A 23,007-nucleotide genomic window follows, 5' to 3' on the forward strand; every position below is an offset into this window, starting at 1 on the left:
GGAGCCGCACGGCGCACTCCCCGTGCCGTCGTTTTCCACCCACCGCACGGAGACCGCGGACCCGTCCGCCTCCGCCCGCACAGTGCACAGCTCCCGCGACCCGCATGACGAAAAGGTGGGTGCCCGCAGGCCGCAGCGCTGCTCTCCCCCCGACACCTGCTCCCATGCCAGGCTGCCTCCTCGCTCCGGAGCTGTGCCAACACGTTTGAAGAAAGGCACCGATGCGGTTGGCCGTGACCGGCGCCTACAGCGACGGACGCGATGGGCCGCACGGCTGCCCCTGCACGCCGAAGTGACGGGCACGCCCCTGTAAAAAGGCCACGCCAAAGGGCTGCAGTGCATTGGCCATTTATATCTGTGGCGCCGGGCGAGGGCGCGTGTTGCCCTGTTCCAGTCTAGCGGACTGCGCGCAGCAGAGTGCGCGGCAGCATCAGGCATCGGCGAGAGGGTTCGCAGGAAGCCTCAGCTTTGCTTATTGCCTGTCTGTCTGGCTGTCTCGAAGCTTGAAGCCCCCAGTTGCTGTTGTCCGGACATCACGCACGCACAGGGCCTGACAATGGAACGACTGAACATGGCTGGAGATCCGGGGGACGCGCCGGAGGTGGGGGAAGGCGGCATACGCTCCGTGCTCACCATGGGCTCGCTCGTCGCTCCCTCCGGGAACGAGGTAAAATCTCGTTCAGTTTCAGCTCATGTTTGTTCTACATCTGCTTCGGGGTTGTCTGTCCCTCTAACGCCCCCCCCCCCCCCCCCCCCCCCCCCCCCCCTGTTTTCTGCTAGTAGTGATTTTGAGTAGATCGATATAGTAAGGTTCATCACCGTTCTTCTCCTTCAGTTTCTTTTACTCGTACGTTTGATCTAAAACACACCTAAGTTAGGAAGGTTTGGTATATGTGAAGCGAGCAGTATGTTTTCAGATTTCTCGCTCCTCTTTTGGTATGTTGAAATCATGTGTACGTGTGCAACCTTGCTTCATAGAAAGGATTTGGCACATGCAAATAAAAATTAAGATACATCTGATAGGAGATCGATAACACACAAAAAAAACATGCTAATAGGCTAATAGCCATATTTTGTGTGGCATGCAAGTATAAACTTAGTTAGACAACGGATCCTAGTTAATCAAGATATTGCTTTTGAGGGCTTCAGATCTAAAGTTTAACACTGTTTAAAGTTTGGTCTCCTATAGACTTATCAGACTCTTGGTGGTTGAGCTTTATATAAAATTCTACTTTAGTATGGTTTGGGAACAGGGATCTTAAAGCTAAATGTAACACGTACTGATGTGAGCCTTTTGCCTAGAAGTGTGGCATCATTATCGCGTACAAGCTCATCTTTGTTCAGCTAAAGATGCGAGCCTGTACAGTTTCATCAGAATTGTGCCACGCGTAATATATGCGCGTCCAAACTCATCTTTCTTTGTTCAGCGGAAAAAATCGATCATATTTTTTTTAATCTCGCCTCTAACAACATCACACGTGCTCATGTTGGGACCTCTCTAAACTTCCACGTACGTCCTCCCTTTATAACCTGTACGTGAAATCGAACCAGAATATATGCACCATTATTTGTGTTGTACTTTTGCTTTTAGAACCGTTCAGTTCATTCTGTTCCTACGTACTACGAGAATTAGAACCGTTCAGATTAATCGTAATACATGGTATTGCAGTCATTCTTTATAGGAGCATTTTCTTTTCGAAATGATGAAATCCATGTTTCCACTTCTCTGTTGCTCATGTGAATTATCATGATCAAAACACCGAAGGTGTCGTCTTCCTGCTGGCAGGTTCAGTTTGCAGAGATCGACGGCAAGATCATCGGCCTCTACTTCGCGGCCAACTGGTACCCGAAATGCGAGGCTTTCACCCCGGTGCTGGGCGCGGCCTACGAGCAGCTCAAGGAGCGCGGCGCCGGCTTCGAGGTCGTGCTGGTGTCGTGCGACGAGGACCGGCCGTCGTTCGAGCGGTTCCACCGAACCATGCCGTGGCCCGCCGTGCCTTTCGGCGACCTCCGCTGCAAGAAGCGCCTCAGCGAGAGGTTCCAGGTGGAGGGCATCCCACACCTGGTGGTGCTCGCTCCGGACGGCGCGGTTGTTCACCCGGACGCCGCCGACCTCGTGCACCGCTACGGCGAGCGGGCGTTCCCGTTCACGGCCGCGAGGGTGGCGGAGCTGGAGGCAGATGACCAGCGCAAGTACGCGTCCCAGACGCTGGAGAAGCTCTTCTCCATCAACGGGAAAGAGTACTTGAACGGTGGCAATGGACAGGTAACGTGTTCTCGAACGCAAGCTAGCTAGCTAGAGCGTGCCATGAGCTAGCTAGCTAGCTTGGACGGGCATTGTTGTGTGCCGTCGGTCCACCCGTACGTACGTCGACTATCCGGCTGTTGGCCTATAGCTCACCACGTCTAAGGGCTGCAGGTCCCGATCTCGAGCCTGGTGGGGAAGACGGTGGGGCTCTACTTCTCCGCTAGCCATTGCGCGCCGTGCATCAAGTTCACCACGAAGCTGGCGGCCATCTACAGCAGCCTCAGGGGCAAGGCGGAGGACTTCGAGATCGTGTACGTCCCCATGGACAGGGAGGAGGACGGGTACCTGCGCTCCTGCAGCGACATGCCGTGGCTCGCGCTCCCCTACGACGGCGTGCCGTCGCTCGCGCTGGCGAGGTACTTCGACGTGCGGGAGATCCCGACGCTGGTGGTGGTCGGGCCCGACGGCAAGACGGTGACGCGGGACGGCCGCAACCTGGTGAACCTCTACTTCGACATGGCGTTCCCGTTCACGGACGCGCACATCAGGCTGCTGCAGGAGGCGGAGGACGAGGCGGCCAAGGAGTACCCGCAGTCGCTGCGCCACCGGGGCCACCGCCACGAGCTCAGCATCGTGTCGGAGAAGTCCGGGGGAGGACCCTACATCTGCTGCGAGTGCGAGGAGCAGGGGCTCGGCTGGGCGTACCAGTGCATCGCCTGCGGCTACGAGATACACCTCAGGTGCGGCCAGAATGCGGAGGGCGGCAGCGCAGGAACTGCTTAGCCACGAGTTAACAGCATCGCTGATACTTATCTATCAGATTGCTGTTTGGGTTCGTCTATGATTTATTTTGATCGACTTGAGCTTTCCAATCCGTGTTCTTTTATGATCGCTTCTCATGTGCTTTCTGATCTGTATGTATTTGACCTTCATCTCAAGTTTTATGTTGTGGCCTGGAATCTGTTTATTTTCTTTGGCTAACGTTTTAGCCGGACTAACTGGATGTACTTCTGAACCGAAGCAATCCTTCAGTCCTGTGGTTACGGCAGGACCTCACACCGTTAGCTGAATGCTCAAAGGCACACAATGGAAATGCATAAGTAGATTGATTGGGCAGTGCGTCAAGATTTGCTCAACACCTGCCGCAGTGGATGCAGCTTCATTTCTTGCGCACTCAGCTAACCACCTAAGCCTTACAAGGAAGGCCATTTCTCTTCTACTTTACTACTTTAGCATCAGACTTGACAAAGAGCAAGCTGACGTTTGTTGGGAACAAACTCAGGATGCAGGTGGGGCGGGTTTTTAACATTGCCCACCAACCCGCCCCGCAAAATCAACGTTCGCGGACAACGTGGTTCAGCTGCAAGTTCCTTGTGGCTAACATCGTTTGGTCCGCCAAACCCGCTGGACAACACAATAAGCTCGCTAAGAACCCGCAAGAATCACAACTCAGTACGGCACGATCGACACTGATGCGCACCACGCCGGCCGCCATGCGGACCGACGTGACGTGCGTACCTACGAAGTAGCCACGAACGACGTCGGCGGTGGCGTTCTCGCGCTCGATCTGTGACATCGATCTTCTCCGCGAGCGTCATGCGCCCCAACAGGTCGTCGATCCGACGGTTCAGCGGCTGCCTCGGGTCCTTGTACCTGGCGCCGCCGTAGTACTGCTGCTGCTGCGCCCCTCCTCCGGCAGCCATTGCCGTCGGCGTGCCGAAGCCGCAAAGAAGCAGCGCGAACACGGCGGCACTGGTCGTCGCAAGGACGACACCGTCATCTGATGGGACCCCCATAGGTCAGCAGCTCAGCTAGCTCAGCTCAGGTGCGTGCTGTACTGCTGCGACTGGCTACTTCTTCACCTGCAGTTCACGCACATCTTGGTGTGTATACTTATGGGCAAATTTAATTGTTAATTCAGATAAAAGGTTTTGCTAGGGTGACGTTGCTTTGCATCGATCAGAGGATCACATTGCGGGTTTTGCAGCGTAGTCTGTTATGTCCGCGAAAAATTTGTCCGCAAAGTTTATAGCTTAGCGGCTGGCCGCAAGCCCGCTAACAAACTTTGCGGCGAACGATGCGGGTTAGCGGCCGGCCGCGAACGAACCCGCCTGCAAGCAGAGAACAAACACAGACCATGTCCAATATGCATGCGGTACTCCCATCTGGGTGTAGCCCCCGAGCCTCTTGCTATTTGGAACAAGGAGCTAGAGGGTTTTGTCTTGAAATTACTCTGATTCTTCATCGAAGGGCTCCCGAGCATATACCCGGGTTCTTTATAAAAAAGAACTCGGATATAGCTCGGTCCGAGTTCTTTTTGTCTTGAGGCCTTGAAGTGGTCTGTCTTGAAGAAGTCTTCTTGGTGACGTGCGCTTTTTCAAAGAAAAAAGTGCACTCACTAAGTGTAGCCCCCGAGCCTCTTGCTATTTGGGACAAAAAGTTGGAGAGTCTTGAATCTTATGTTTTTTTGAAAACTCCTGTAATGAAGAATTCTTCTGAGTGATGTGCGCTTTTTTGAAGAAAAAGTGCACTCACTGAGTGTAGCCCCCGAGCCTCTTGCTATTTGGAATAAAGAGTTGGAGGGTCTTGAATCTGAGTTGTTCAAAGAACTGAAAACCTCTCCTGTTGCAGCCCCCGAGCATATATCTGGGTTCTTTTATTCAAAAAGAACTGGATCTTGGCATATTCTCTTAGTCGATTGAACTAGCCGGAGGAGACGACGATATCAAGACCTTGTTCTTTCCCATGGCCCTAGAAACCATGCCCATACCTGACGCGCCAGCTGTCGATGTTTCACCACCGATGGCCTACCACGGGGGTACCCGGGGCAGTTTGTTCGGGCTTCGGCGTATGTAGAACTCGATGGTAAACACAAGAGACAGTCGATTTATCCTAGTTCAGGCCCTCGACTATGATCGAGTAATAGCCCTACGTCCAGTCAACGTTAGCCTTTGCGTTGGATTGATTGTAAAGTGTTGTCTCTAACTCCTTTCTCTAGGAACTCCACCCTCCTTTATATAGTCAGGAGGCCAGAGTCCTAGTCGGTTTATAATGGGAGTTCCTAGTAAGATTACAGAATAATAATACTACTAAGATTACATAGGAGAAATCCTAATTAAACTAGACCTTCTCTCTTCGTTGCGGTGTATCCCGTGTGTCCCGCATCGATAGAATGTAAAACAAGGTAGAGGCAAGGTGATTATACCATCGTGGCAAGAGACAATAGATGATCAATCAATCAAGAATACCAAGAGATGACACCAAGATTTTTACCAAAGTTCACTTGCTTGCCGACAAGCTACGTCCTTGTTGTAGTAATTCACTCACTTGGAGGTTCACGCGCTAATAGGCATCACACGCCTAACCCGCAATCGGATGTCGCACAACCAACACAAGATGAATATCCACAAGCTACGAGCAATCCACTAGAGTACCTTTTGGCTCTCCATCGGAAAAGGTCAAGAACCCCTTACAAATCACCGAGAGATGGGAGAAGGCGTCGTTGTATCCTAGGTGGGGCAGAGGCTTTAACGTGGAGCACATGGCGGTGCTCGAGGAGGACAACGAGCTTTGTGCCGCCATGTGTACCCGTGTCGCCGGACGTGAAAGAATGAAGCTTTTTTACTCTTTTCTTTTGCCCATGCGCCTCTAACATGGAAACGTAGTTGAATTTGGATCACATGCGTTTGAATTTGGATCACATGCCTGCCTTTTCGTTTGTTGGGTGTACTTAATTCATCCTTGATCGACATGTGCCAATATACTCGATGTACTACGAGCTCCAAGATGGGGCTACTACGACGACCCATGCAGAGGCAGGGCAAGCCGCGCGAGAGGAGGCCGGCTCTGTCTCCGCACCGATAGTAATCCAATTGTGATGTATTTGTGCATCTTATTATTTAGCGGCTAATGTACGGTCAATTGTGATGTATTTGTGCATCTTACTATATATTAGATGCGGCTAATGCACGTCCGGTCGTGCTATTAGCATTTGAAATGCACACTTTCACCTTCTTTCTCCTCCGGCCCTTTTCCTACTCTCCCACCAGTCTTCCTCCTCACCGTCGGCCCGTCTTCCTCGTTCTCGCCCCCACCCTAGCCTTCCTCGAACGCTGCCCTGGGCTAGCGGCTCCCTCATCGTCGGCCTAGCCGCCCACCTCCCGCCCCCGCCCCCTTCTCTTCCTCGCCCCGCTGCACTGCTACCCACCGCCTACGGTGACCTCCTCCTTCCCCTCCCCCTCCCACCGCCACCATGGCAATGGGCGCCCCTACCCTGGCCTGGCCTGGCCTGGCCGCCTACTACGCCTCTGAAACCCTAATGCTGCCCTCCCGGCATCCCTACTGTCTGGTCGGCCTGCCTCCTCCGAGCCCTTTCTAAGACCGCCAGAGTTGGGAAGAAGAGAGGGACAAAGGAGAAGACGGTGCACCACCAGAACGATTTGGAGATGTGGAGAGTGCACGCGGTCGCCGGGGAGAGCACGAGCGGCCGTCGAGAAGGCTACTACAGCCGCAGAGGAGTGCCTGCGCGGCAACCGAGAAGGGGGAGGCCTATGCAAGAGAGGGAGAGAGGAGAAATGGATGGGGAATGAAAGAAAGAAGACGATGTGGATAAAACCAGTGGGTCCCATCACGTGGTAGGTTGCGGGTGTTAGTGTGCGTGCCTAGTCGCACGAGCCTGCTCGGACAAAAAGATGATTTTGCCTTATTTTTATTTGATTTATATGTGCGAATATAGTCAATGTACCGCTTCCATGTTCAAAAAATGTATTTCTTATTTTATGTAATTATCATAAATCTTAAACCACGCGGAATATTGCTTAAAACTAAACATAGATACACTGAACACTACACTGATATATTTTTCGTTCAGGAGCCCTTGACTTAACACCATTGAATCCAAAAACTAAGAAAGAGCCATATAATGAATTAAAGATTGTTTTTAGGTCAAATAGGTAAGTTCAAAACTGAGAGGGCCAAGGAAAGAAGCATAACTTTTTTTAGGGCCAAGGAACTCTCTTGACCGTTTCTCCATCCGAGGACTTTTAAAAATTTTGAATTTCAAACACGAGAAATTCAAACATGATTTTCCTTGCACAGATGATTTTAAATGAAAAGATTATCAACTACAAAGTTATATGACTCTTCGAGATCTACAACCTTTCTTTTGGTCGTTTCTCCATTCAATATTATTTGAAAAATTCAAATTTTTACTATGTAGCTTCTATTTTTTAGAGGTAGCTCTATTTTTAGATGCGGCTGAAATAGGACCGCCTCTATAAATAGGGGCATTTGTAGAGACAACTGAAAATAGAACTGTCTCTAAAAATTAATTTTTAAAAACGTCTGCAACTAGAGTCATCTCTACAAATTTATTGTTAAAGACGACTCATTTCGAACTCAACAGAGGCGGCCGAAAATTATGTGCCTTCTATAAGAAAAGCGTCGCTGAAAATCAATTTTATACTAGTGATAATCCATGGCAGGGTCATCGCGTAGTGTTATTGACCGGAGATGAATTAGTCATAAAATCTTTTTCAAAATAGAAACGCTATACAACATATATGTGTTTTATCATAAAAAACACATGGATTTTCTCTCCCTCTCCCTCTCTCTTTTCAATGAGACGCACGCGCGTTGTGGTATGTGGATCAGACCTGGACGCGATTTTTGCACTGGCTTGGGTTGTCATGTGGCCCGTGACGGTTTGCCAGTCCTCGTGAACTTTGCCTGACATCGCCAAAATTTCTGCACTGGCGTGTGGTGTCTGGTGGTCTAGACATGATTTGTCCTCTCGTCCTTACACAAAAAAAAATTATTTCTTGTGATACGTGGATCTGTAGATCTGTGATATTGTGATTTGTGATTATCTGGAGGTAGAATGAGGATGGAAGTTGTTGGATCTTAATTCTATGGTGTAAAAAAATTATATGTTGAAACTGCATAAAACACATGGTTGTTGGATAGGCAGCCTCTTTTCAAAAAGAATTAGTCAGATAATCCGTGGCTGATCATCGCGTAGCGGGTATGGACCGCCACCGGGGATGAATTAGTCGTAAGATAATAATCCGAGGCTCGGTCCTTTGGATTTTGTTTTCGCGGGGCTCCGTGCCGCTTTGCAGACTGGTGCTGTCTGTCCACGTCCTCCTCACCTGCCCCCCGTCCCTAGTCCCTAGTTTAAAATATGAAAAGTCCCTAGTTTAAATATCTCTTTTTGGACTCTTTCCATTCCTACGTTGGCCAGCTCAAACTAGACACCAATCCATGAACGCCTCTTACATATATAAATTTCACACGCGTCTTTCCACAATATTCATTCATGCACACGTCTATAAATACATGCCCATTAAGCCATTATCAGCACGATGAGCAGCAGTGCAAGATCGCACACAAAGAACATAAAAAAGATGGGATTACATTCTTCCACGCGCGCCTCTGTAGTTTTGGCGATACTGCTTTGCTTTTGCACAGTGTCATTGGGAGCGCATGGAAGATCGCGTAGCAGGGTAAGAAACTGATGCATATTCTTGCCGATACTAGTTTGTTTGCACTACCTAAACAGAGTGTTATCATGTATATATATGTTTGTAGCTTTATATCGTATACCTAGGCGATGTGAGACATGGACACCCCGACGATGTCATTGCTTCGCACCATGATCTGCTGGCCGCTGTTCTCGGAAGGTACGTGGCTGCCGTTGTGGCCAGAATACTGTGGCATGGCTGTCTAGCCGCGCAGAAATCAGCAGCCAAATAGTATAATTATGTTTCTTACGCAAAATATGAAGTTAATTTTGATATATAAATTGGTCGTGGAGAATATTTTATGACATACTCTTTTAATTGGAAGCAATACATTATATACATATTCATATTATGTGAATTAGCCGAGTTTCATATTATATACATGCAATATTCTAATGGACTTTAATTTGGGATCAGAATGGAGTATCAAATGGGAATTAGCCTATTGTGTGCATCCTATATATTATTTTAAAAGTCAAGCCAAGTCCATTTGCATACATGGGTTATTGGGTTGTGATTAAATCTTTAATGAAGCCAGCTACATAATAGGCGCCATGTATTTTCTAAGATAATTCCTGGGCTATATCTCTTCTATTTTCATATATAGTATATCCAGGCACCATGGTTTTCTCAAATTACTTGGCATTGCATATTAGCTAAAGAGGTTATCACTCCCTGTGCTGAATCAATTATCACTTATCAGCAAGGAAGATTCTTTGGCCTCCATGACCCACAACTACAAGCACGGCTTCTCAGGCTTCGCTGCAATGCTCACCGAAGATCAAGCTGAACAGCTTGCAGGTAATGTCTTCATTAACAAAAATAACAACAGAATTAGTACGTATCTGCCGAAACCAGCCTTTTCTCTTATGGCTTTGTCAACTAATAAACGATTCATGTAATATGAAATTTACAGAGTTTCCGGAAGTCGTTAGTGTCAAACCTAGCAGAACCTGCACTGCTACCACCACTCGTAGCTGGGACTTCCTTGGTCAGAACTACCAGATGCCCAGTGAGCTGCTCCGTAAAAGCAACCAAGGGGAGGATATAATCATCGGGGTTATTGACACCGGTTAGTAATACAATTCTCTACGCAAATCTGAACAAGCTCTGGTTTGCTTGGAACTGAAACAAATCTTTTAATCCTGCGGTGATCGATCTTGCTTTGCTTCAGGTATCTGGCCGGAGTCGAGAAGCTTCAGCGACGAAGGGTATGGCCCGGTGCCGTCACGGTGGAAAGGCAAGTGCGAAGTCGGGCAGGGCTGGAACAGCAGCAACTGTAACCGCAAGATCATTGGTGCACGGTTTTACAGCGCTGGAATTGACGAAGGGACCCTAAAGGCCGAGTACCTCTCGGCCCGGGACGCCGACGGCCACGGCACACACACGGCCTCCACCGCGGCAGGCTCCGTCGTAGAGGGAGCCAGCTTCCACGGTCTTGCCGCTGGCGCTGCACGTGGCGGCGCACCTCGGGCCCGCGTTGCCGTGTACAAGTCATTGTGGCAACGCAGTGATGGCAGCAGTGGTGGCAGCAGCGCCGCCATTCTTGCGGCTATCGACGACGCCATCCATGACGGGGTGGACGTGCTCTCGCTGTCCCTCGGTGGCCTCGAAGACGACTCGTTCGGCGCCCTGCACGCTGTTCAGAAGGGGATCACAGACCGTTGAGAACACTGTCCCTTGGGTCATTACTGTAGCTGCGAGTAAGATTGATCGGTCGTTTCCAACCGTGATCACGCTGGGAAACAAGAAACAGATAGCGGTACACGCTCTGAAGAATTACTAGTCGAGAATTAGTATATTGAGTTAATGACTGATCTTGAGTGAAATCTACCAATTTTTCAGGGACAATCCCTCTATTACCAAGAGAAGAACTCATCCAGGAGCACTTTCAGAAGTCTTGAATTAGGAGACCTGTAAGTTACTTTGCCTTTCTTGATTGTTTTTCCTAATATAAAAACGCGTCAGAAATCTTGAAGCTGAACAGTTGGTTTCTGCTTTCCGTGATTAGCTGCACGGCGGACGCTCTGAATGGTACGGATTTGAAAGGAAAGATTGTGCTCTGCTTTCCATCAGACCCAGAATCACCTCTACCGCTAGTCCCAGAGACCGTATTCCAAGTCGCGTTGCGAAACGTGCGGGATGCCGGAGCCTCTGGTCTTATTTTCGCCCAATATACGACCGACCTTCTAGGTGCTTGTCACGGGATTGCCTGTGTACGTGTGGATCTTGACACCGGCTACCAGATTTTACGATACATAAGAGACACGAGGTACAACACTTATTGAGCAGAACTACATGCTTGTTCTTTATTAATTAATATACAGTTGAATCCTCACAGATAAATGTGTGATTGTTAAGCAGCTCCGCGGTGGCAAAGATTGAACCAGCCCGCACCTTTACAAGTAAAGAGTTACTGGCTCCCAAAGTGGCAGCATTCTCCTCTAGAGGTCCATCAATCTACTACGCTGATGTTATCAAGGTACCTACACTACAGTAAAACACTATTGCTTTCTACACAGTAACCATTAGGAAGCCATCTCACTGCAGTTTTGCTTATTCCTTAACAGCCTGACATCGCAGCACCAGGAGCTAGCATCTTAGCAGCAGTGGGAGACTCCTATGAACCTTTGTCAGGGACATCGATGGCTACGCCACACGTAGCTGGCATCATCGCCTTGCTGAAAGCTCTACATCCACAATGGTCCCCTGCTGCACTGAAATCGGCTATCGTCACCACAGGTAATCTGAACCGAGTAAATGACTATTGAACATTGACTAAGCAATGTTACATCTTTCTTAACTCTGTTCATTTTCCTTGATGAAGCCTCTGTAACTGACGAACACGGCATGCCGATACTGGCTGAAGGGTTGCCCCGAAAGGTTGCTGACCCATTTGACTACGGAGGTGGGAACATTAACCCTAATAGGGCAGCTGATCCTGGATTGATTTATGACATTGATCCAAGCGATTACAAAAAGTTCTTTGGCTGCGCCATCAGCAGGACATCTGCAAGTTGCAATGAAACTTTGGTACCAGGCTACCACCTGAATCTACCGTCCATCTCTATTCCAGACTTGAGGTCTCCAATCACCGTATCGAGGACAGTCACAAATGTAGGTGAGGTCGATGCAGTTTACCATGCTGCAATCCAGAGCCCACCTGGAGTTTGGATGGATGTTGAACCATCCGTCCTCGTGTTCAATTCTACAAACAAAGTACACACGTTTCAGGTGAAGCTATCACCTATGTGGAAGCTACAGGGAGACTACACATTTGGCAGCCTTACATGGTACAAGGGCGAAAAGAGTGTTCGGATTCCAATAGCAGCCCGGATGACACTCCATGATTTTTATGCTGATGTTGCATAATTGGGTTGGAACATGATGGCTATCTTATATCATTGTTTTCCTTTTATATTTGTCTCTTTATCAGCATTAGCAGAACAGCTTGCGTTATTGAGCTAGCTAAATTTGAATAAAGCTGCACTTGTTATACAACTATGTCAAAATACAAATGGATGTACAATTATTATTTAATTCTTCAAACAGATATACGTGTTCTTTTGTTATATAAAGCTATAATAGCTTTGACTTTTGTACTCTTTCCTAGTATGTTGTGATTTTTTTTGTACATCAGTAATTTTAATTTTATTGTGACTTCCTTGTATATCATTATTTTTATTGTGAGATGTTTTCTCGTTAAGAAAGAACATTTTTTATTTTGACATTGTGCATTTTTTCACGAAGAAATACCATTCCTTAAATTATTCATGTATTATCCATGGGATGATCCATAGTGTACTTTTATTATTTTTTCTCAAGGTATCCATAAGATGTTCCGTAGTGTATTTTATATTTTTCATATTGTAACCATAGATTGTTCCATGATGTATTTTCAATCGTTCCCTTAAAATTCATGGGATGTTTTACGGTGTATTTTTTTACAATAATATGTTTATGACATATTTTCGATTGTTCATTTAGCATTCATGGATTGTTCTACCGTACATTTTAGGTTACCAAGATATGTTTAATGATGTACTTTGGATTATTTGATTTTTCCTTTACTTCTATGTCTTGACGGCATTAATAAATCCACCAACCTTCTAACTGGTACGATAGATCAAGCCTTGATAAATTGTACATACATGCCCTCTACATCTTAAACTACAAAATTCCATAAGGATCTACATAATAATTTAATGCGGCTGTAAATATATTTAAAAATATACATAGACCTTTATTTGAAGAAAATTTGGTAAATTAAAATAAAAAAATTACAATAATATATAGGTATGATTAAATAATTAAATTGCTAAAATAGTCACTCAATTTTCTCAAAGTAACATTATATATGACCAGTTATTCACTAACAAATAAATGAACATATAGGTATGACTATTTAATTGATATATTTTAATAAACAAACAAATTCACTGCCAAGATATAAATTAATCTATGTATTCTCTATTCATGGATGGTGGTGCTAGAATCCGTAAATTATGAAATTAAGGGATTTATAATGCAAGAAACATGTGAGGCTACATAATACATCAATTTTGAGACACAAACTATAGTTAATACGGTATTAAAATACTCAAACAACATGCATTCTCTCTCTATACACAAACCATGAAAACCTAGATCTAATTAGGCCACAAATTATATATACATGATTCATCAAAAAAAAAGACAGGGTACAAATTATCTAACTTTTTTGAGCAACCTCCTTCAAAAGAACGAAGATCAAGATCTCCCACCTTATATTTAGCAATTCTTGGATCTCCAGAGGCGCCAACAATGGTGTCTTTGATCGGGCTGAACAGTACTGCTCGGGGAGGAAGTATGTTCTAGCAAACATTTAAGAGACTTTTCCCTGTGTGCCCTTATAAAAGATCGTAATCCCCTGTGTGCCCCTGAAAAAATTCAGCGGTCTTCAGCGCCACTACTCCAACTTTTTCGTGTCATCCATGCCACTTCCGTCAGTTTGGGCTCTAACGCCGTTAAACTGCAGGTGTGAAAAGACGAAAATGCCCTTAAGTTCAAATATGTTATTAATTTTTTTTGAGCATCTTAACGACTTCAAATGAAAAAACTCAAAACTAGAAAGTTGTAGATCTCGTCGAGATCTATAATTTTCATATAAATTTTTTTTTTTATTTAATTTCGCAAAAAAAATAATATGATTTTTCTAAGATATATTAATCATATCAAATCATATTTTTTTTTGCGAAATTAAATAAAAAAAATTTTATATGAAAATTATAGATCTCGACGAGATCTACAACTTTCTAGTTTTGAGTTTTTTCATTTGAAGTCGTTAAGATGCTCAAAAAAAATTAATAACATATTTGAACTTAAGGGCATTTTCGTCTTTTCACACCTGCAGTTTAACGGCGTTAGAGCCCAAACTGACGGAAGTGGCATGAATGACACGAAAAAGTTGGAGTAGTGGCGCTGAAGACCGCTGAATTTTTTTAGGGACACACAGGGGATTACGATCTTTTATAAGGGCACACAGGGAAAAGTCTCAACATTTAATGCCACTGCCAGTATAAATCCTATATTTACAGTGGCGATCAATTAATCCAACAGTTAGTACAGATTCAATTTACATTGGTGATTGTCTTAAGTGCACCGCCGATTAAATCTTGAATTTATACCGATGGTAGCCTTAAGAAACACTACTATAGATATATTTACACCGACGGTTTGTAGCCATGAGCCCACACTTTTGTGCTTGTCTTTATGAACCACCGAAGGAGAAAAAACCATGGCATCAACAAAATTGTTTCTGTACTAGGTGCTGGAAGCAGAAAGTAAAGCCGATATCTTACCTGTCGAAACGTAGCCTATGACTGTTTGGACATTCATCCCAATACTCGCGTGTCTGTTCGCTTGAACTTATCAGCCGTCTTATCAGCTAGAATCTACAGTATATTTCTCTCACAACAAATTAGCTTCAGCCGGCTTATCAGCCGGCTTTAATACCAGCCGAACATGCCCTATCACCGTAAAAGCTCACACAAAAGGTATAAAATTATATACTCCACTTAGGACACTCAGGAGTGGCATAACGTCAGAATCACCCAAAAAAACGCGACGGACGTTAATCTAGACTTACTAGCAATTATAATTATGAGTACTCCACCGAGAGAAGAAATTGCATCGTTGTCACACTGCCTTTAATTTTGCACTTGAAAGATACTCAGCAATGGCCTGTCTATTCGGTGGCTCGGTGCACCTGGACAGTAACAGTCTTGTCACGTACACTGTGGTGGCACACTGGCACGCGCACTCTGGACGGCCGCTTGGCACTGCCGGCCGCGCCGCTCGTGCGAATGTGATAGCTCGTTGAGTGTGGACACAAAGAAGAATCCCATGTTTGTTGTCTCTGCCTCTCTGGATGAGGTTGTCATGAACAGGCGAGTGGTGGAACCGGAACATTGGTTGACGTCGAGAGCGACGTCATCTTGGCCTGTCAGCTTCCCACCCAGTCCAACGCGTTCACAGGTAACGGCAAAACCGGCCTGCTGTACAAGTGCGCAAGTACGTGTGCATCGCGTCATCCATCACTGTGAAATTGTAAATTGCTGTAGTACATTTCTTTCTCTGGTTGCTATCTAAAAATAAGCTCTTAACTAATACTTAAAAAGAAAGGTAGACGACCTTTCTTGCTTGTTCTATTCTGAGACCGAGTCCGCTAACCATTTTTTATTTGATTGTGCAGTACCAAACCAGCTCTGAGAGACTATTTTAGAAATTTTCAATAGGCCTTGCGGTGCTAAATTCTTAGCTGTTGGACAGATGTGGCTATGCGATAAAAAGTTGTGGTTGTTAATATGTTTTCCCTGTAGCGGTGTTGCCCTATCTATAGGGGCTTTGAAAATTAAGGGACTGTTCCTGTTTACAGGAAGATCCTTAGAAGGATTTGAGAGCCTATTTGGAACAAAGGAATACAAAACAGAGGAACGAGAGAAAACGGAGGAAAAAGAAAGGAATAAAGTGGTAAAACAAATGAATAGAAAAACACAGGAAAATATGACAAGAGGTGTTTGGAACGCAGGAATAAAAAACACATGAACGAGAATAAATTAGAACTAATTTGGTAGTTGTATGTGGGCTCTCTTGAATCAGTATGCCACTCAAACCAATCAGAATCGAACGTTGCAGGCTACTGCATCGGACTTCCGCGATGGAGAGGAAACCTGAGGTGTGAGTAGATTTTTGTTTTCCTATGAAATGAGCATCTGGGTACAGGATTCTAGAGGAAAGGGTTGGGTGATTCCTTTGTTCCAAACATCAAATTTCCTGCCATTCCGTAGCAATGTGAATTCCTACAACTTTCCTTTGATTTTCCCGTGATCCAAACGGCCCCTGAAGTCCTTGCTTCTGAAAATCGTGGTCATGGTCCAGCGCTAGTTGATACTCTGCCTACCGGACCACCGTATGAACTTAACTCTAAACTTGCTGAACCGAGAAGAATTGCAACAAATTCTAGCAAGACTAACATGCTGACCCAAGAAAACATAGGAAGAGGCTTCTTATTTCTGAATGCTACAAACTAGGAAGCTAACTACCCACCGGTTGAAGCACAAGAGTTTGAAAGGACCTTGATGTCGCCTAGAGAGGAGTTTGAATAGGTGTTTCTGAAATTCATTCTCCCAACGGATTAAATAGTCGGAAGTACCAATGCGGATCGGAACTTTCGATGCACGTCAGAAGTTAGCGTCAGAACTTCCGATGTTGTCAGTATGAAACAACATCACTTTATTTTGTGGCAGGAGATTTTTTAGATAAGGAAACAAAGTTCCAGCCTCTACTATCCGCTGATGGTACACAGGTGATAGTCAGGATAGAGACTAAAGCCATAAGGCTTGCACAACCATAAGAAAAAAATAAGGTTCAGCCCAGCTAGTGAGCGCAGAAAACAAAGAAAAGAACTAATTCTCAATCTGATTCCTGAAGTTCCAACCAAACTTCACAAAGATGGCCAAAATCAAAGTCTTCCAGCTTCTGCACCCCTTCTAGAATAACGGTCGCTCCTCCTCTCTATGCGGCACGAATAACTGTTTGATCTAGAACGTCGCTCTAAAAATTACCTGTATAAAAGTGTTAGATTTAGCCTCACTCGTGGCCTCACTCCCCACCAGGGGAATGGGGACGCAGCAGACAAGTCGCTCCACCCGCTCACCACTACAACCGCCAGGCGCGGCACAAGAGGCCGCATTGGCGCCTTGTCTTGACTTGACGACCGCTCCGCACCGACCGCCTGTACACAAGCGGCTCGGGCCGAACCAAGACGCTCGCTGCAGCGACCGAAGTCCCAGGCCGGATGGCCTGGGACCACGGGCCTTTGACCAACGCATCCAACGAGCGCCACTCCCGCCGCGCTCCAACGGGGGCCGAGGCAAAGGCAAGGCCAAGCGCCAGGATCAGGACGAAGGCCCCTCCACGCAGAGGGGGAAAAAGAACAGAAAATATTACCGCCGATCGGCCAACTCCACGTCGGTTGCCACAGCTGATCACACAGGCAAGCAGCCCCAGCAGGACCTTCCGGGCCACTTCCACGAGCTCATGGAGAGCCCGTGCACCAACCACGCATACCCCGTCAAACACCTCTACAAGAACTACGAGCTCCTCAAGCGCCTTCTACGAGAAGTCGGCGGGCCAAAGGAAGAAAAAGGAGCAGAAACAGCGGCCAAGAAAGGGGGCGTAGCGGACAAGGATCCGGACGACTGAAGGTTGAAGTGATCCGACCGGACGTCCATCGACTGAAGGACGACAACGACGACATTCTCACAAAACGCTTAGAAACAGCTATGTTGTTTTTCCTCCCCTAAAATTCAGTCTTACCATTGTTTACTTAGCGTTTGCTCCTATAAGAGCACCCCGACCCGAACACTTTTCGACCCGAGTTGCTCCGGGGCTCCACGAGGGTGCACTACTACCTCTCTTTTTTGTTTACTATCATATGGTGAAACTCCTTCCTACCCAAACAAAAGGGTAGTTCGTTCCTTTAATTTGTCCTACGTAGCTTTGCTTTAAAACATTCCGACCGATCGCACCCCGCCTTTTCCTATGGTTATGAGCAGCTAAGCCTCACGGGCCACGCCCCGGGCTCCCAAGGTTGCAGCCTACGGGATGAACGGGCAAGTACGAGAAAGAAAGAATAAAAAACAAAATTATGCTAAGGGAAAACTAAGGAACGAAAGGGATAAGCTTCACCGAACAGAGTGACTCCATCACAAATAACGAAACCGACTGTAGTCATTAAGTACACGTGAACGTTTACATGGGGGCTCACGAACTTAAAACCTTTTACATCTACTAAACTACTTATACTTTACAAGCTATTGGGGCGGCTCGGCGGCATCTGCTGTCAGTGCGACCGACGAAGGCTCGGGCTGCTCACTCCCCGGCGGGACGACATTCAGCTCGGTCGAAGCTGGGGCGATGTCCACCTCTGACCCAGGCTCCGTGCCATCCGTAGGCTGGGCAACATCCTCCCGACGCACGCTTCTGGCTATGTCTTCACGGCGGACGTCCATCACCCACTGTGCAGAGACTTGCTCTGCCACCAACCTTGCGTGCGGCAGCAAGCTCTCCCCGAGCGTTTGGATGTCCTCCGTGCTCAAGCCATCAGCGTACCCGCCGCAGATAGTGGCGAAGTCTAGGTTCGGGTGGTACGTCGCCACCGGGGTCAACACCCCCGACGCTTCGTAGAACAACCCTCTTGTGATAAGGTCCCGGACCGCATCCGAGACCTCCGCCAGCTAGACCGCGGGCGCGCTAGTACTTGGCACTGACCCGAAGACCTCTGAGACGACGAGCTGGGCAACATTACGGATCTGGTCAAGTTCCACCTCGAGAGCACGTCGCTATTCACAGGACTTGGCCAGCTCCTCTGCATTCCAGCTAAAAGTCGCCTTGATCGTCTCCAGGACCCGCTCCAACGACTTCACCTTTCCGCCCAGCTCTGAAGAAAGAAGGGCGACAAGCTTAGAAACAGGCTGAAGGAAGAAACCGACACGACAAAAAATAGAAAAGGTACGTACCGACGTGGAAGTTCTCAAGGGTGGAGAATTCCTTCGCCTGCCGAGCCACCTGCTCATGCAGCTGGGCGCTCGCCTCCTCCGTCCCCATCACCCGGCCCTGAAGCGCGCGCACTTCCTGGTCTGCCTCTGACCGGGCTTTTCGCTCCGACTCCAGGGCCTTTCGCGCCAACTCCAGGGCGTTCCGCTCCGACACCAAGGCGCTCTGCTCCAACTCAAGGGCCTCCAAGGATTCTTGGAGCGCCGCCTCAGTGTCCGCTAGGGATTTCTGCAACCCTGCCTTAGTCTCCGCCTGGTAGGCCTTCACCGCCTCCAGACCCCGCTCGACGGTGGTCGCCCGCTCCGCTGCACACTGCTCCTCCGCCTGCACCGCGATCACCTCGGCCTCTCGGTTCTGGGACTCGCGGTGGATGGACTCTAGCTAACGCTCAAGCTCAGCCACCCGGCCATGCTCCATCCGAAGGAAGCGGGACTTGCGGGATGACATCTCCTTCAGACCCTACGAAAAGCAAGCAGGCTGAGGCAGCCAATAAGAAAGTCAGAGGTCAAGGACAAATATGGGAAACTCACCTCCGCGGCGAGCTGCAGGTCGACCTAGACTAACTGCTGGGTAGACTTAACCTACTCCTTGGCATCCTCGAGCTTCGCAGATAGGTTGGCAAGTTCGAACACCGTGGCAAGTCCTTTCCCCCCAAGGATGTCCTAGAGCTGGCACTCCTGGGAATCTCGAAGGACGAACCACACCTTTGCTGGGTCCTCGGGGCAGGGCCACTCCAGGTCGCCCTCTGGCATCCCGCCGGAGGGCCTAGCCTCCGACTGACCCACCGCCAGCTCCACCATGTCATCCGCCTCGTCGTCGGACGGGATCTCCACCACCTCGGTTGCGTAGGCCACCGCTGGGCGTTCCGACTCCGTCCCAGCCGCGTCTCCCACCGACGCCTTCAGCTCCGACCACGAGGGTGAGCCATGCAGCCCTCCACCCGGTGAGGCAGGGAGCTCGGTCTCCCTCTCCTCTTCCGCCGCAGCTGGTGGAGGAGGGGTCGTGAGAGTTACCTCCGATGCAACCTCCGCCGTCAGCACCGAGATCGCCGCCAACGCCGACGCAGCCGCTGCCACCGTACTAGCAATCGACCCGGGGAGCACCACCCCCGGAAGGAAAGGGCTCGCCGCCGCCACCCTATTCCCCCCACCGGTCACTGCAACATGCTGTAGGGTGGTGAAAGGTCCTAATGGCTAGAGGGGGGTGAATAGCCTAATAAAAATTTCTACAACAACACTTAACAAAATGGTTAGACAATTATAAGGCGAAGCAAGTGTTGCGCTAGCCTACTCAAAATGCAAGCCACCTACTACAATTCTAGTTTATATAGTATAAGACGAACTTATCTTGAACTTATCAGCCGTCTTATCAATTAGATTCTACAGTATTTTTCTCTCACAACAAATCAGTTTCAGCCGGTTTATCAATCGGCTTTAATACCAGCCGAACAGGCCCACGTCTATCTTTGCAAGAGTGCACCATAAAAGCTCACACAAAAGGTATAAAATTATATACTCCACTTAGGACACTCAGGAGTGGCATAACGTCAGAATCACCCGAAAAAAACGTGACGGAGGTTAATCTAGACTTCCTAGCAGTTATAATTATGAGTACTCCACCGAGAGAAGAAATTGCATCGTTGTCACACTGCCTTTAATTTTGCACTTGAAAGATACTCAGCAATGGCCTGTCTATTCGGTGGCTCGGTGCACCTGGACAGTAACAGTCTCGTCACGTACACTGTGGTGGCACACTGGCACGCGCACTCTGGACGGCCGCTTGGCACTGCCGGCCGCGCCGCTCGTGTAAATGTGATGGCTCGTTGAGTGTGGACACAAAGAAGAATCCCATGTTTGCTGTCTCTGCCTCTCTGGATGAGGTTGTCATGAACAGGCGAGTGGTGGAACCGGAACATTGGTTGACGTCGAGAGCGACGTCATCTTGGCCTGTCAGCTTCCCACCCAGTCCAACGCGTTCACAGTTAACGGCAAAACCGGCCTGCTGTACAAGTGCGCAAGTACGTGTGCATCGCGTCATCCATCACTGTGAAATTGTAAATTGCTGTAGTACATTTCTTTCTCTGGTTGCTATCTAAAAATAAGCTCTTAACTAGACACTTCAAAAGAAAGGTAGACGACCTCTCTTGCTTGTTCTATTCTGAGACCGAGTCCGCTAACCATTTTTTATTTGATTGCGCAGTACCAAACCAGCTCTGAGAGACTATTTTAGAATTTTTCAATAGGCCTTGCGGAGCTAAATTCTTAGCTGTTGGACAGATGTGGCTATGCGATAAAAAGTTGTAGTTGTTAATATGTTTTCCAAAATTAAGGGACTGTTCCTGTTTTCAGGAAGATCCTTAGAAGGATTTGAGAGCCTATTTGGAACAAAGGAATACAAAACAGAGGAACGAGAGAAAACGGAGGAAAAAGAAAGGAATAAAGTGGTAAAACAAATGAATAGAAAAACACAGGAAAATATGACAAGAGGTGTTTGGAACGTAGGAATGAAAAACACATGAACGAGAATAAATTAGAACTAATTTGGTAGTTGTATGTGGGCTCTCTTGAATCAGTATGCCACTCAAACCAATCAGAATCGAACGTTGCAGGCTACTGCCTCGGACTTCCGCGACGGAGAGGAAACCTGAGGTGTGAGTAGATTTTTGTTTTCCCATGAAATGAGCATCTGGGTACAGGATTCTAGAGGAAAGGGTTGGGTGATTCCTTTGTTCCAAACATCAAATTTCCTGCCATTCCGTAGCAATGTGAATTCCTACAACTTTCCTTTGATTTTCCCGTGATCCAAACGCCCCCTGAAGTCCTTGCTTCTGAAAATCGCGGTCATGGTCCAGCGCTAGTTGATACTCTGCCTACCGGACCACCGTATGAACTTAACTCTAAACTTGCTGAACCGAGAAGAATTGCAACAAATTCTAGCAAGACTAACATGCTGACCCAAGAAAACATAGGGAGAGGCTTCTTATTTCTGAATGCTACAAACTAGGAAGCTAACTACCCACCGGTTGAAGCACAATGTTGAAACTAGCGGTTTTAAACTACATGGAAGTGACCAAGGCCTCCGCCTGTCGGACGGTCGGCCTCGGGCGGAGGCTCGGGATGGAAATGACAAGGGGCAGAGTGCCGAGTAAGGGAATGACTCAGAAAGCTATGGTTTCATTAATTCGTCCACCAACCGCCCTCCACGGTTACAAGTGTCCCATATTTATAGGACTCAACTACTACATAACAGAATTTATTACAATGCCCCTCAACTGCTACAGTACATTCCTGGAATATTCCGCCGCTAGCCTCTTGTTCGCGGAGCAATCTTGCCATACCGTCTTCAAGTGATGGGCTTCCATGAGCAGCCGGCCCACTGTAGCTCGGTCTTCGGCCCAAAGGCCTGGGTCCCCAGCGCCGGCCTTCGTCTCCAGGGGCGCGCCGCTGCCCCGGCGGGTCTCCGCCGGACGGTCGGAGGCATTACCCGCGGGTCTCTGCCCGGCCGCGCGGGGGCCATGGTTCTCGCCGCTGGCCTCCGCCTTCAGGGGCGCGCCGTCCCCTTGGAAAACCTCCGCCGGTCCGGGCGGAGGCGTCATCCGTGGGTCTCCGCCCGGCCGCGCAGGGGTCATGCCGACGCGTTTGCGCGGACTACGAGCGCCTGCGCACACTTAGGCAAGATCGTTTGTTTGATTGGTTTAGAGATAAGGCGGCCTCCGCTCGTGATACCGGAGGCGCCCGCCTGAGCGGAGTCCGCGATGAGAAGGAGATTCAGCACCCTTTGAGCATAGCCGGGAAAGTTTCTTTGGTCAGCGCCGGGTCTCCACCCTAAGACGGTCGAAGACACCTCGACGACACCCCATTGTCGGGGGCCTTCGCCACCCGCCAAAGCCATGTTACAACAGTTCCCCCCTTTTGAGGCCATGGTTCGCCGGAGCATGCCGTGAGCTCAAAACGCCTTGGCTGAAGGCGTCCGCGGGGGCGGAGGCCGCCTTTGGTGTCTTTGAGCGAGGCCCCGCTACTTCCCCCCTGGCCCACTCTGGCGTAGCCGTTGGTCTCGTTGAGAGTAGCCGTTGGGCGGCAAATCTAGCCGTTGCCCTATGTTGCGACCGTTTCTGCCGTGTCAGTGTCCGTTGCATTCCCC

General features: G+C 48.2%; 2 protein-coding genes and 1 pseudogene across 2 annotated transcripts; 2 read left to right on the forward strand and 1 right to left on the reverse strand.

Annotated features, from left to right (window-relative positions):
• The first annotated feature begins 351 nt into the window (after positions 1-351).
• Positions 352-3,207, forward strand: LOC136456694 (probable nucleoredoxin 2). The gene is made up of 3 exons (XM_066456633.1): positions 352-667; positions 1,787-2,266; positions 2,420-3,207. Exons 1-3 carry the CDS (start codon positions 557-559, stop codon positions 3,029-3,031), a joined length of 1,203 nt encoding a protein of 400 aa, XP_066312730.1. The 5' UTR covers positions 352-556; the 3' UTR covers positions 3,032-3,207.
• Positions 3,208-8,621: 5,414 nt separating this feature from the next.
• Positions 8,622-12,146, forward strand: LOC136456693 (subtilisin-like protease SBT3.5; annotated as a pseudogene).
• Positions 12,147-18,653: 6,507 nt separating this feature from the next.
• LOC136461070 (uncharacterized) lies at positions 18,654-22,462 on the reverse strand. Its single transcript, XM_066460529.1, has 4 exons — positions 22,205-22,462; positions 19,572-20,033; positions 18,831-19,248; positions 18,654-18,751 (listed from the first exon to the last, which is right to left on the reverse strand). Exons 1-4 carry the CDS (start codon positions 22,460-22,462, stop codon positions 18,654-18,656), a joined length of 1,236 nt encoding a protein of 411 aa, XP_066316626.1.
• Between the last annotated feature and the right edge of the window lie 545 nt (positions 22,463-23,007).

This window comes from Miscanthus floridulus, chromosome 6 (genome assembly GCF_019320115.1).
Source record: "Miscanthus floridulus cultivar M001 chromosome 6, ASM1932011v1, whole genome shotgun sequence".
In the NCBI taxonomy this organism is placed as follows: domain Eukaryota; kingdom Viridiplantae; phylum Streptophyta; class Magnoliopsida; order Poales; family Poaceae; genus Miscanthus; species Miscanthus floridulus.

Bases quoted from the DNA above. Each gene is read 5' to 3' on its own strand.
- LOC136456694 (XM_066456633.1), top strand. From the start codon at position 557: ATGGAACGACTGAACATGGCTGGAGATCCGGGGGACGCGCCGGAGGTG. The intron at 668-1,786 runs GTAAAATCTCGT...TCCTGCTGGCAG, and splicing joins TCGCTCCCTCCGGGAACGAG to GTTCAGTTTGCAGAGATCGA. The intron at 2,267-2,419 runs GTAACGTGTTCT...TAAGGGCTGCAG, and splicing joins TGAACGGTGGCAATGGACAG to GTCCCGATCTCGAGCCTGGT.
- LOC136461070 (XM_066460529.1), bottom strand. From the start codon at position 22,462: ATGACGCCTCCGCCCGGACCGGCGGAGGTTTTCCAAGGGGACGGCGCG. The intron at 20,034-22,204 runs GTATGGCAAGAT...ACCACCCTACAG, and splicing joins AAGCCCATCACTTGAAGACG to CATGTTGCAGTGACCGGTGG. The intron at 19,249-19,571 runs GTGTGGTTCGTC...CTTGAGCGTTAG, and splicing joins GCCCCGAGGACCCAGCAAAG to CTAGAGTCCATCCACCGCGA.